The following is a 13850-nucleotide window of genomic DNA, read 5'->3' as shown; positions in this document are numbered from 1 at the left end:
TTATACATATATACTTTAGTTTAATTTATTATTCTTTCGTGCTCATATGATTAATTTTCCATACTTCAGAAAGATGACTAGCTTACTTGTGAACATATGCAAGGGCAACGTTTCCTCTCTGAAATAATACACAATCTGATCCCAACTTACAAGAAAAAAATTCCACAACTAAAATTGTAAAAAATAAAATATATCTGCGTATTGATAAAGTTAAAGAAACAATTAGCAAGTATTGAATTCTCTGGAACATTAGAAAGAGGAAAGGTAGATTATGACAAGTTTTTGTACTTAATAAAGACAGAAATACAGAACTAAGCAAAGTTTAATATCCCAAACCGCAAAGGTTAACGAACAATACAACCATGGAATGATCGTCATTAGAAAATACAAGACACCATTCATGCACGCAGCGGTAGCATTACAAGTGTACCGACCATAAATAAGAACAAAAGAAAATTTTGGAGGCTAAAGATAGAAAAGCAGAGAAGAGGAAGACATAAACGGGTACTGTAGAACTGTTCTTACGGTTTTAATCCTCCCTTTTTTATCGCAGGGAGTTACACAACACATTTTACTGATAGTACATTAGGTGCTGGGTGGTAGCAACGTTCTGAAACCTTGCATCATAACCAGCCCCTGGAGCACCCATTCCCATGGCTACCTGTTTTAGGGCATGCTGTCCTTGCTGATGCAGAAGGGCGTGTGCACCACCCATTTTACTCAAAGCCATTTGGCGTTCATATGCTGCAAGACTAGCAAGAGAAAAACCAGGCACATTTGCAGAAGTAGGAGGGGGAAGAGGAGTAGAGGCAGTTCCTGGAGGAGTGGGTTTGCTACCCCATGAACACTGTAAAATATCAATTGACATGAGTATACACATTTCCAGAGCCTTCTGATAAGAGTTCCAAAGATCAAATTATTTATGATGTAAGATCTTAGGGAACGAGGGATTCTGTTCTGACTTCTGAGAAATATAAATAAATTGTAGGCTTTTTACATAATTTAAAAAAAAAAATCACAGATGACATTCAAATAATTGGAACCCCCATCGAAGAATATTTTGCCGTACGAAAAACCATAAATAATACACAGCTCACAACATACTAGAATTCAACATACAAATATGCTAATTAGTAACATACCTTTATAGGTTTGCCAAAGAGAATTCGAGCATTACCCATCTGTATTGCAAGAGCTGCTTCAGCATGGGTACTGTATCTCACAAACCCAAAACCTTTGTCTCGTTGCACCCTAACATCTTCAATAGTTCCGGCACCAAGTGAATGAAAATGGTGATGGAGATCAACAGAAGTGACCTGCAATTTTCATTTCATATCCTAAATTTGAGATACCGCAGCCATTTTACAACAAACAGAATTTACGACTAAGTTATACATATGTAATAATGTAGTATTGAAACATTCTCCATCTATGCACAAAGCTATAAAATTGCCAATACAAAAAGGTAAGAAGTCTAAAAAATATAACCCTTGCCTCAGGAGCAAGATTGCCAACATAAACCGTGGTATATTGAGGATTCTTCTCGGGGGCATCATCAGTGGTTATTTCCAGGCCTTCTTCTACAAAAATAAATAAAAAAAACGCAACCATAAGTAAAGATGATTCACGAAACAAAATCTACAATCACACCATTATGATCAATTGATGGAAAAGTATCAATATAACTGCAAAAGATACATTTGTAAAAAGATCGATACACGTATATCAGCTGCTTGAAAAATATAATATTTGAAATAAACTCATGCGTTTAAAATTTACTTACAATTCCAATAACATTAAAAAATGAATCGGTTTCCAACAGAAAATATAATAGATTTCATATGTACATGATAAAAACACTGGAATTCAATTGACTCCAAAACAACCGTAAACCACAAAAAGTAAAGGGTAAATGAGGAGTCACCTAGTTTGCTAAACTTATAAACTCACCTGATGTTCCATTAGTCAACTCCACGACACTTTTGGAATCCGAACTCTGTTTTTCATCACTTGCACTGGCCCCTTTTGTTGCCCAATTACAACGAATCTGTCTGCTTCCAAGCCATTTTCCTGAAGAGTAGAGGGGGAATTACAACTTAAGAAACAATTGAAGCACCAAATCTAATACAATTAACAATAAAAAACTTAAATACAATTGAAGCATCTAATGCAATTAACAAGGTTATCAATGCAGAAACTGAACTTTTGCAATATAAACACACCACCGCAGCCTATGGCACCGCCATTGCAGAAATTTCTATATCAGTGGGGCCAAAGAGTGCTTTATGTAGGCATTATGGTGGGGCACAAGAACAACGTTATTAAACAACAATGATTAACAGTAAACACAAATTGATGAAACAGTGATATAATGGGTCAAATAGCCCAAGGAAATTTATGTTCAAGGATTTTATACCAAAAATGGTTATTTGATCTGCAGAAATCATAACACCCCATTATTGCATCCCATTATGAGATCCCCACATATAATGTTTTTATTACATCATAGGAATCATGCGCATGCTAGATTAGTATATAATTGTATATAAAAAAGAAAGGAACTCCAAGATATGGTTATTGCAAGCTTTAAACAATTTAGATTATACGAAAATAGAAAAAACATAATATAGTAACAAAGACTAGATTGCTATATACAAACTTCGCAACATTCATTCATACATCAGGTGAAGAAAGGTAAAAAAGGAAAAACTAGCATTTACATAACGAAATGATCTTACCAGTCAAATCATTTATAGCACTTTGAGCATCCTGATAAATTGAATCACAAAACCAAAACAACCAAATATTAGAACAGAAAGCAAAAAAAAAACGAAGACTGAAAGATAAGAAATGTAGAAATAAGGTGATGATTTCATGCCTGCTGATTCCGAAAAGAAACAAATCCAAATCCCCTGGAACGGCCTGTTTTCTGATCCCACATTACCCTTGCATCACTGTAAGCAAAATACCAAAATTATCATCATCATACTACAATTATGAATTTACATATACATTCATGTATCTGCACTTTTAAAAAAATATCCCTAGCAAACCACAAAACAGTCAAGCAATGAGAAGGAAACTAGAAGGGTACATAAAAACTTACGAACAACTAGGATATACAGAGAAGCAAGCATACAACGTCGCATCTGTGACCTCAGGACTAAGGTCACCAACAAAAATATTAAAGTGACCTGAATCCAAATGAAGAGAAAAAGGTCAATTTCCCTTTCCACAAAACAGCACAACAAAATCACCTCAGAGTACATGATCAGCAAGAACATAACCTGAGGTATCCTCTCTCTGGCTGCTTGCATAAGCCCAGTTAACCTTAATAGGTTGCCCAAAACTGCAGGCAATGTGTTTGTGTTAAATTATTAAATTAATAAAATTTGTACCATAACTCAAAATTAGGATCCCACATACATATTCCTCCCATTGAGAGTTACAATAGCAAATGCAGCAGAACTCCGATCGAAGTAGTCCACAAAACCATAGGATGACTGAACAAGACAAAATAATGCAGATGTCATCATTATTGAAAATTGAAATGAGACAAGAAAAGCAGAAAACAATACTTTTTGGTGAATATAGTACTTGTCATGCACTACAAGAAGCTAACGGGAATCATGAACTATATCATACATCATCAGTCCTTCAATTTATCCTGTATTTAAAGATAACATTATATAGTTACAAAGCTGACCTTCTCTTTCCTGATAAGCTTGCATCCTTCAAGGGCACCTGCAGCCGAAAAAAGCTCTTGAAGAAGTGGTTCTGTAACCTGGGGATGAATGTTGCCGACATAACTGCATATCCTCAAAAGTGGTTAGATGTTTAAAATGAAACACACAAAGCAAAAGCTTAAGTCAATAAGAGGACACAACGAATTGGATTCACTAACTACAAAAAAACAGAGACTAACAGATGAAATTAAAAAAAAAAAAAAAAATCAAGCTAAGCATAATCTCTTGGAGGCAATAACGTCAACAAGTTACATAAGGCACCTAAAATGGAAAAAATGACTAAACCAAAATAAACAAACAGTTGAAGATATTAATTTAAAAAAAATAAAATAAAATGCCTATTAACACTCACACACTGCGGCATGTACTCGAATCAAAGCCAGGTGGCAGATTTCCACTCAAGATAGGCTCTATCTGCAAAATAAAAATGTAAAAAGACAAAGAAAAAAAAAAGGAAAAAAAGAGTTCCTAATAGCAAAATTATACACTCACCTCTCAACTAATCTAAGCAAACAAAAAACATTTACAAACCATAGAAATACCTAAGGTCTAAACTAGTAAACAAACACCAAATCGACAAAAAAGTTCGCATCACAAAAATTACATGAACAAAAAAACTGCAAGTTTATCATTAGCAGGAAATTGAAGAGCGAGCAATAATCAAAGGTGTAAGAAGATAAATACTGCGGAGAATTAAGGTGAAAAATATTAAAGAATAAGTAGTATGGGAAAATGTGAAAATTAAGGGAAGAGAAGGAAAAGTGGAACCTGAGGAGGAGTAAGGAGAGCGGGGTGATGGTAGAGAGAGGGTTGCATCATGGCATGCTGCCTTAACCTCTGTTGCTGCATCTTGAATTCTAGGGTTAGGGTTGCAGAGGAAGAAGAAATGGGATTGAAAGAAAATGGAAGGAAAACTGAGAAAGAGCAAAAAGAAAATAAAAGGAAAAATTAAAGAGAAAAAAAAGAAAAGAAAAAGAAAAACCCTCGAAAGAGAGGGGAAAGGAAAGAAGAGAGACCAGCGAAAAACGAAGAAGGATGGAATACTGGATTTGGAGGGACCTAGTCTCACACACACTTCCCCTTTAAAACTTAAGTTTAAAGCCTCTTTCAAAAATATTAATTAAATAACATTAATTAGGACACACAAAGGATAAGCGACCACCATACATTTTCTTTCCCAAATAAACTTTGTGGGCTTCTCTCCCTAAGCCCATACCTCAGAAAGCCCTATTAAACACCTTTTCTCCCTACACCTACCCTAAACACTGATGTCACCTTTTTTTTCTTTTTTATAACCCTTTGTGGAGCGTCTCCGCCGTCGCCGACCATGCCCACTGTCGCCACCCTTAGTTATTATACCTTGCACTAACTACACTATAAAAAGTTTTTTTTTAGTATAATTTGAAATGTTAATAATGATTAACATATATATGGTAAGAAAAGAAATACACAACCAGTGAACCAAGTATCATCATTTGTAAATGAAAGACGAAAAAAAAAAACTCATGAAAGTTGTTATGGTGTATCCAATAAGTTTCGCATTGCTTATGAGGTTAAGGTCAAGCGTAGATTAAATACTTCTATCTCTCTTTACCTTCTGAGAAGTCTTTGAAAGACAAAACTGTGACGGAGCTTCACGCTGTTCCAAAACAGATAATATCTCAGAAACGTGATGACTATTTTTACTCTTATGAAATATACAAACTCATTTTAAATTGTGTGTTTTGAAATGAGAAATAATACATTTTAAATCATGATAATTTGAAATGAGTTTTCAACCCATTAGAAATATATTTTCCATGATAACTAAAACATCAAGAGTGTTAGAAAATGCAAAATATGAGATAGTTAATAACTCATTTTAAATTGTGTGTTTTGAAATGAGAAACAATATAAAGGTAAACTAAGACATACCAATAACTTTATGAGTTTTAAAAAAACTTTAATAAAGAGAAGAAGAGAAGGATAAAGAGATAATGAAAAACACATTTTTTTTTATATTTTTTCGTGTATCATTGATAATAACATTGATAATAATCAATTATTAATAACTATTAACAAGTTAATGAACATATATTGATTTCATAACAATATATATATATATACCACATACTAACATCCTTAGAAAAACAATATTTTATTGTAACTTAAAAAGAGTAAATATTTTTATACAACTATCGAATCACATATTCTATAATCAATATAATTTTTTTATTCATTGATTTTATATAAAAACTTCATACTAATAATATATGTTTTTAATTTTTCTGTAATTTAACACATTATTAAAATCAACCAATGATAGATAGAAATATACTGATGGTGGAGCAAAACTTGAATAATGACTTTGTTAACACAGCTATACCATATTGAAAGTAGGTTTCACCAATAAAACTAAACCTTATTTTGTATGGTACAGGTAAGTAATTTGAACTTGTAGTCTAAATAAATATGTTGTTTCGAACTCTCATGTTTTTTTTTTTAACATTAGGATGCATAAACAATTAAACGTAGCAACTAACTCCTTAGAAATAGTTTTTTTTTTTTATTTTTATAATTGATTAAAGTAAAAAAGAAGTGTTTTTGGTTGGGTTGTTAGAATGCGCTAATTATTAGTTTTTATATGAGAGACGTGTTCACTCCTTCAATCTTCATCTAAACATCATCTAAACAGAGATTATGCAAGTTAAGCGCTACACGGTTAGCAATATATTTAAGGGTTAATTATGTTTTTAGTCCCTCTACTATTATCGTTTTTTGGAATTGGTCCCTCTCCCAAAAGTTAAACCATTTTGATCCTCGTGATTTTGGAACTACTGACTTTAGTCCCTAATTTGTGAACGGCGTTAAGTCTGTGACTGTGTGGCAAACGGCGTTCCACCTAGGTTGGTCATCTGATGACACGTGTCTACTCAGATGGTGACACGTGTTAAATTTAATTTATAATTAATAAATTTAATTTTTTTCCTTGATTTTGAGCACGTGCAGTTGGGCTTTTAAAGGGTGGAACCGTTAGGTTTGTGGAGGTCTGTGAATCCATCGAAAGCCATTACCACGCCATCGAAGAGAAAGAGTTTGGAAGAAAAATGTGGATGTTGAAATCTGAAGGAACGGAAATAGAAAGCCACCACGCCATCATAAAATATTGAAGTGCTCAAGATTTGTGGGTCAACATAAAGGTAGGTTGATTTGATTAATTGGGAATTTTTTGTGTTTTAGGGTTTGTAAATGAAGAGGAGTGTTGGGTCGAAGGGTTGTCCATTGTCTTCGTCTTCTTCTGCACAAGTGGGATCTTCTCATTTTGGAAGAAAAGTTTGTGGTTGTGGCGACCAATTACTGCTTCTGAAAGCAACTACTACAAAGAATAATGGCAGATTTTTCTTCAGGTGTTGAAATTGGGCTGTACGTATATGTTGTTATGGTGTGTGTTTTGGTGAATTTGTTTGTGGGCATTTCTCAGTTTTCTAAAATTTCTTACTTTGTTTTGTAGACTGAATCACATTGTAACTATTTCCGATGGGCTGATGCGGTGGAAGGTGAAGTCGAAGGAAAGCCTGAATGTGACGAACGAAAGCCTGAATGTGAAGAAGGAGAGAATGAAAATTTAAGTGGCAGTGATACAGTGATACTTCAGTTGTTGCAGAAGAATGCCAAACTAAAGAAGAAATTATCGGTGGAGAGAAAAATGGGAGAAATAAAGTTATTTTTTTTCATTTTATCTTGAGGTTTTACTGTCATACTTTGTGTTCTGTTACTGTTAAAGACGAATTGTAAGGAATAAGGTCGAATTTAAGTGCAGATTCTGGAATGGGTTGTTGAATTGAAGTGCAGATTCTGTTTTTGTTTATGTCAATGTTATGAAGTGCAGATTCTGGAATGGAATGTTGAATTTAAGTTTGTTAAAGCTGGTTATTTAGATTAGATTCTGGAATGGAATGTTGAATTTAAGGTTGTTAAAAAATTTTATTGATTTGGATTAATATTTGGAGCAGTAATGACATGAATGGTTGGGAGCAGTAAGTGCAAGACTTTTTCGCATTGCTTCCCTGATTTGTAATTGGCACCATTAACCCAGATTTGTACACATGCTTTTGTTCACTTTAATAACCCAATTGGCACCATTAACGACCATTTATATTTGGCACCATTAACCCAAATTTGTACACTTTAATAATCCAATTTAGAAATTGGAGCATCAATTTAGAACCTGCCCATGATTGATAAAGGACGAAGCAAAAAATAAATGTTAACAGTGCATGACATATACTATTGAAAACAGTGATCCAAGTGGTCCTAGATGTCTGCTAAAGCTAAAACAACAACAGCTGGAACTCTGCATCACAGCTAACAAAAAATACATTTACTTCAAAATATCCATGTGACCATCACTACAAAACACAACTCCCAATATTGTTCACATGGGTTGTCCGCTAGGTGGGTTGCTTGAACTTGCTTGTGAACCTAAAGTTGGTGCGCCGCTTGGGAGCTTCCATGACCTTCCTCCCTTCCTATTAAATTTCCTGGTTGTGGTGGTAGCAGATCTTAAAGTGGTGTTCCTCCCGGATGCCTTGCCAGTAGCAGCTGCAGTTTTTGCAGACTTCTTCCTTTTCTGTTTTCCCTGCAAAGACCGCACAGTCATTAGTTTCAACTTCATAATTACATCGTACTTCATTTGATTATGATAGACAGATTTACCTTGTTAGTTTTTCCCTGCTTGCAGCTTCTGATGTTGTGATCAAACTGGCCACAGTTACTGCACTTCATTCTAAGATGCTTCTTCCCCAACCTAGAGTGGCTGACATCTTCATCAGGTTCTCTTCTTCTTAATTTTCGTGGCCTCCCAGGAGGAGTCTTAAATATTGGGGGTAGGATTTGTGGTCCATTACTTTTAGGCCACAGTTGTTGGCCATTAATGGGTGAAATTGGTGACCCATAACAAGCTTCATAAGCCTCCCTTTTGTAATAAGCATGCACATAATCAGAGGGTTGTTCTACCCTGTAATTGATTGCAGCCACGACATGTCTACATGGTATGCCAACTAAGTCCCAAAAATAACATGTGCAGCTGTGGTTTGTGAGGTCAACTATGAATTTATCCATGGTGAATCCTTGTGTAACTTCAAACTTACCATCTCCAGTCCAAACAGCAAACTAGTTTCCACTTTTCTCTATTTCCCTATCTAGCCTTTTGTTAGGTTTAGGCATTACAACACCAGTAAATGCAGTTAATTTTTCCCGCAAATGTGCAAACCTACTCATCAAGTATGTCCTAATCCACTCCATCATTGTTATAATTGGTTTATCCCTAGCTAACAATATAGTGCTATTAAATGACTCTTATAAGTTGTTCATGAGGACATCACACCTAGAATATGCACTAAATGCATGTTTACACCAAGACTTACGTGGAATTGCATGTAACCATTCAGCAGCTTCTTCATTGACCTTCTTGAGCTCTTCCATACTTGCTTCCCACCCTTGGTAGTATATGGCTTTAGCAGCAGCCATCATGAGATTCCTAATCACTATACCACCACCAAATCTCTTCTTGTAGTTGCTGTACAGATGCCTTAGACAAAATCGATGCTCCACTCCATGCAATAGTTCATCAAATACTTGCATCAGTCCCTGTAAAATGTACATATACAATAAGTCAATCATACATATAATTTAATTGGTGACACTTAAGTACATGAATTTGAATTTACCTTCTGCTGGTCCGAAATAAATACCCATCGATTACTTTGAATGTCTCCAATGTCCTCTAACAATAATGTTAGGAACCACCTCCAAGTCTCCTTGCACTCATTCTCTACAACAGCAAATGCCAGTGGAAAGTACTGGTCATTTGGATCCCTTGCCACAGCAACTAAAAGTTGGCCTCCATAGGTAGTCTTTAAATGACATCCATCAACACCTATGAATGGTCTACAGCCATTCACGAACCCTTTTTTGCACCCATCTAGACACAAATAGAAAGAACCAAACCGTGGCTGCAATGTGGGCTGAGGTTGATTAATTTTTATCTTAACTGTTGTTTCAGTAGACACTCTCCTTAGCTCTGCAGCATAATCATATAGCATATTGTATTGTTTTTGCCCATCTCCTTCAAGAATGTCCATTGCAATCTCTTTTGCTCTACAAGCCCTCCAGGGGGTTATTGCAACACTGTACGACCTTCGGACATCATCAATTATTTCATTGGCTGTCATTCTCCCAACATTTCTAAACTTATCAACTACAATTTTGGAAACCCATTCTTTGTTTGCATTCTTGTTGACAAAAACTCTGCCACAATTATGACTATCAATCAAGGTCTTCACCCTAAAAGTTTGACTTCCTCCAACTTTGCTGCATAAAATCAAAAATCCACACTTCCTTTTGCAAATAGCCCTCACTCGGACATCATCATTCTTCACAAATTTAACTTCTCTGCCATTCAACACAGAATGCTCCATCAAAGCTTGCTTGAATTGTTTCAAGGAAGAAAACTCCATCCCAAGTTTGAATTTGAATTCCTTGCACATGTCTTCGCCCCTGAATATTGGGTATTTCCTCCCACCATCCCCATAAGCAATGTCAACATCACTATCTAGCTCATCAGTGCTGTAGTGCGCATCTATTTCATGATCAGCAGTACTCTGTTGTGTGGTAGAAGTACCCACACCTTCACTTTGGTTTCCTTCAGCTGTAAGTATAGCAGTTGTTCTTGACCTCTTCCTATTTTTCCACTCTTGTTTGAATTTTTTCCACCTGTCCAAAACTTGAGAAAAATGCCTGCGTGGAATATCTTCCAACCCAAAACAGTCATCATCATCTCTATGTCTTTCTTCCTCACTCTCATCCAATTCATCACCTTGATCATCACCTGAAACAACACCAGATTCATCACCAGATTCAGCACCAGCGTTTGCCTCTTCTTCATTCACCTCACCACCATTATGAACAGCGTTTGATTCTTCTTCATTTGGCCCAGCAGCAGCATCGTTTGCTTCTTCTTCATTCACCTCACCACCATTATGAACAGCAGTTGATTCTTCTTCATTTGACCCAGCAGCAGCAGCGTTTGCCTCTTCTTCATTCACCTCACCACCATTATGAACAACAGTTTCTTCTTCTTCATTTGGCCCAGCAGCAGCACCCTGTTCTTCAAGTATCACACCAACATTAACAGCAGCAACAACCTCCTCATTTGTCCCAACAGCAGGCCCTTCAATAAGTTCAACAACTTGAGCAGAACTAACCACATGCTCCACATAAATCTCAACCTCCTCGTTTTTATTTTCTGCATATTCGGCCAACTCCAAAGCATGTCTATCGTCACATAATGGCCTTAGATCTCTATCCATTCTCCCCTTCTTCGGCTTCCACCACATATAAAGTTCTCCATCATACTTGAAATCCTTCTTCAGAATACCCAATGCTTCGAAGTACGACCACATATCTGGATCCAGTCCACAAACTACATGCTCTTCTCCACCTTCGTAACGCAGCATCCTTCCCCTAAATCTTTCAAACTTCCCCATGTGCCGGAAAACCACTGAAAAAACCATCTGTATAACAACCAAAACACAACCCTAAACCCATCAAACCCAACCACAAATCGAACCCACACTAACACAGCTGCTGCAAATTGGACCTCCAAATGCGCAATAGATTTCCCCCCAAATGAAAACCACTGAAACCCTAAATCAAAGTGACAAGGGAAAAAACTTACCTCTGCTTCCAACCAATGCTCTGCTCTTGCAACCTCGTCGAGAAAGCCAGTCACCAGCTACACCAACAACTTCAAACAACCTCGCCCAAAACGGAATCTAGACGTTTGATTTTCCACTCTCACCGGCACAGCAAATGAGCTTTCGCGGAGAAAATCTTTCTCCCTAACTTAGGAACCACAGAATGACGCTGCTAATTCATAATGCCAACCACGTGCTCAAATTCAAGGTTTTAAAATTTGTATTATAAAATAATTATTAAACGACTTAATGAAGGAAAAAAATTAAATTTATTAATTATAAATTAAATTTAACACGTGTCACCATCTGAGTAGACACGTGTCATCAGATGACCAGCCTAGGTGGAACGCCGTTTGCCACGCAGTCACAGACTTAACGCCGTTCACAAATTAGGGACTAAAGTCAGTAGTTCCAAAATCACGAGGACCAAAATGGTTTAACTTTTGGGAGAGGGACCAATTCCAAAAAACGATAATAGTAGAGGGACTAAAAACATAATTAACCCTATATTTAATATTAAGACGGTGTGAAGTCTAAACATGTCTTTTACTTTTGTTTTCTTTTTTTTCTAATTAAATAAACTTTAGGGACTTCTTTTCATTACCTAGTATCAGAAAACAGTTTGGCATACGCGTTTTGAGTAATTAATTTATGCTGATTTTTTTTTTTGACGGAAATTTTTTTGCAAGAATTTTGACGAAGCTAATTTTAAATGAAATCAATTTTGTAAAAATAATGACGAATAATAGTTTTATTGGAATAATATTTCGTCAAGATTAATTGCGAAATGTTTCGATCGACATTATTGAAAGATATTTCCATCAACATTACTATACAGATATTCTAATTGAGATACATAAAAGATATCCTTATCAAGATTGAACTAAATTATGATTTAGTTTGACAAAGACATCTTAATTCAAAATTGGGTTAAATATCTTATTGCTAAGATTGAGACTCAATCTCAACAAGGAAAAGAAAAACACATCTCTGACTAAGATTGATTTAAGGATGTCCGAACTGAAATCAAACTATAAATATATTAACTTTAATTGGTCAAAAGATATCTTTAATTAAGGTTGGCTGAAAAATACACTAATAAAAATAATTTGAAAAATAAATCAATCAAAGTCAATCAAAACATGCCTCGATAAAATTTAAAAAAGCTTAATCAACCAAAATGAATGAAAAAAAAATATAACTTATGAGGGTCTTTGTTGTCAATATTTATTCATTTTTCTTTTTTTCTTTTTTTCTCATATTATTATATTTCAATTATTTTTTTTGTTTATTTTTTTACATTGATACTCTTTTATTTTGAATTCTGTATTATAATTTTAACATATTTATAGTATAAAATAGAAAAAATTATATACACTAAATTAGGAAATCCTCTATATATTATTTGTAGGTAAGATACATTATGTGCTTCTATATTTTTAATAAAATAATAATAATAATAATAATAATAATAATAATAATAATTTTTAAATAAAAATATTAGTAAGTAGGTTGCAATATTTAGTTACTCTTTAAGATATGAGTAGTTTGTATTTTTTTTTTCTTTATAACTCTAAAAAATAGTTTAAGATAAAATAAAAGTATAAAATGTGTAGGTATCCCTTTATATATATATATATATATATATATATATATATATATATATATATATATATATATATATATATATATATATATATATATATTATGAGTATAACAACCATGTTTAAAATAATTTATTTTTATCGTAGCTATTGTGATTATATTTAAATTTTAACTATAATAATAAAAACAGTATATCTATATAATTATTGCCCTTGAAAAAAAAAAGTGTATAGATTACAGTCAATAAAGATTTAATTGATGATAATATTTTAAGAAAGCACAAATTAGGAAGTTACAAGGAATGTGCTGTAAGAGATGCGGAGTATAGTATCTAATTCTTGCTGTGAAATTAAGTAGGTAAGAAATATTCAAAGTTTTGGATGTGGGGTTCCAATATCTCAGGGGCATAAAAGAATGCACAAAGAAATAAACTACTCAATGCAAAAACCACGTGGTAGGCACTAATTTAATTAGATGTGTTCGACATTGTTTTTATCAAATAACTCATTCACAAGTTTTATTGTGAAAGATAAATGAATGTAAGATACTTGTTTTGCAACAAAAATAAGTTTTTTTTTAATAATAAAGCAAATAATTTGATTTTACATCACCCTACTTTAGTTCTGATCAATATTTATTTATGGCTGTAAATTTCCATTCCGCAATACGGGCTAAGAGATTGTTATAACTATAACATTTATCAAAATATTACTTAAACATCAAGTACGATGAAATAAAAATATAACAATAATGAACACAAGAA

At 34.2% G+C, this 13850-nt stretch overlaps 3 protein-coding genes across 3 annotated transcripts; all 3 read right to left on the bottom strand.

The window, feature by feature from the left end:
* Positions 1-269: 269 nt before the first annotated feature.
* LOC114178292 (oligouridylate-binding protein 1-like) lies at positions 270-4818 on the bottom strand. Its single transcript, XM_028064113.2, has 12 exons — positions 4515-4818; positions 4099-4160; positions 3707-3809; positions 3427-3503; positions 3288-3349; positions 3107-3194; positions 2879-2954; positions 2739-2769; positions 1951-2070; positions 1495-1580; positions 1143-1316; positions 270-847 (listed from the first exon to the last, which is right to left on the bottom strand). The coding sequence occupies exons 1-12, from the start codon at positions 4593-4595 to the stop codon at positions 572-574; spliced, it is 1236 nt and encodes a 411-aa protein (XP_027919914.1). The 5' UTR covers positions 4596-4818; the 3' UTR covers positions 270-571.
* A 3217-nt stretch (positions 4819-8035) lies between these two features.
* LOC114178291 (uncharacterized) lies at positions 8036-8998 on the bottom strand. Its single transcript, XM_028064112.2, has 2 exons — positions 8442-8998; positions 8036-8364 (listed from the first exon to the last, which is right to left on the bottom strand). Exons 1-2 carry the CDS (start codon positions 8844-8846, stop codon positions 8161-8163), a joined length of 609 nt encoding a protein of 202 aa, XP_027919913.2. The 5' UTR covers positions 8847-8998; the 3' UTR covers positions 8036-8160.
* LOC146888019 (uncharacterized) lies at positions 8898-11404 on the bottom strand. The gene is made up of 3 exons (XM_085670490.1): positions 9455-11404; positions 9152-9374; positions 8898-9055 (listed from the first exon to the last, which is right to left on the bottom strand). The coding sequence occupies exons 1-3, from the start codon at positions 11297-11299 to the stop codon at positions 8898-8900; spliced, it is 2226 nt and encodes a 741-aa protein (XP_085526616.1). The 5' UTR covers positions 11300-11404.
* Positions 11405-13850: the final 2446 nt, after the last annotated feature.

Source organism: Vigna unguiculata, chromosome 3 (genome assembly GCF_037176805.1).
Source record: "Vigna unguiculata cultivar grain cowpea cultivar isolate G323 ecotype 2 chromosome 3, ASM3717680v1, whole genome shotgun sequence".
NCBI lineage: Eukaryota > Viridiplantae > Streptophyta > Magnoliopsida > Fabales > Fabaceae > Vigna > Vigna unguiculata.
Note: the sequence above shows the minus strand (reverse complement) of the source record. Positions and strands in the feature narration are given on the sequence as shown.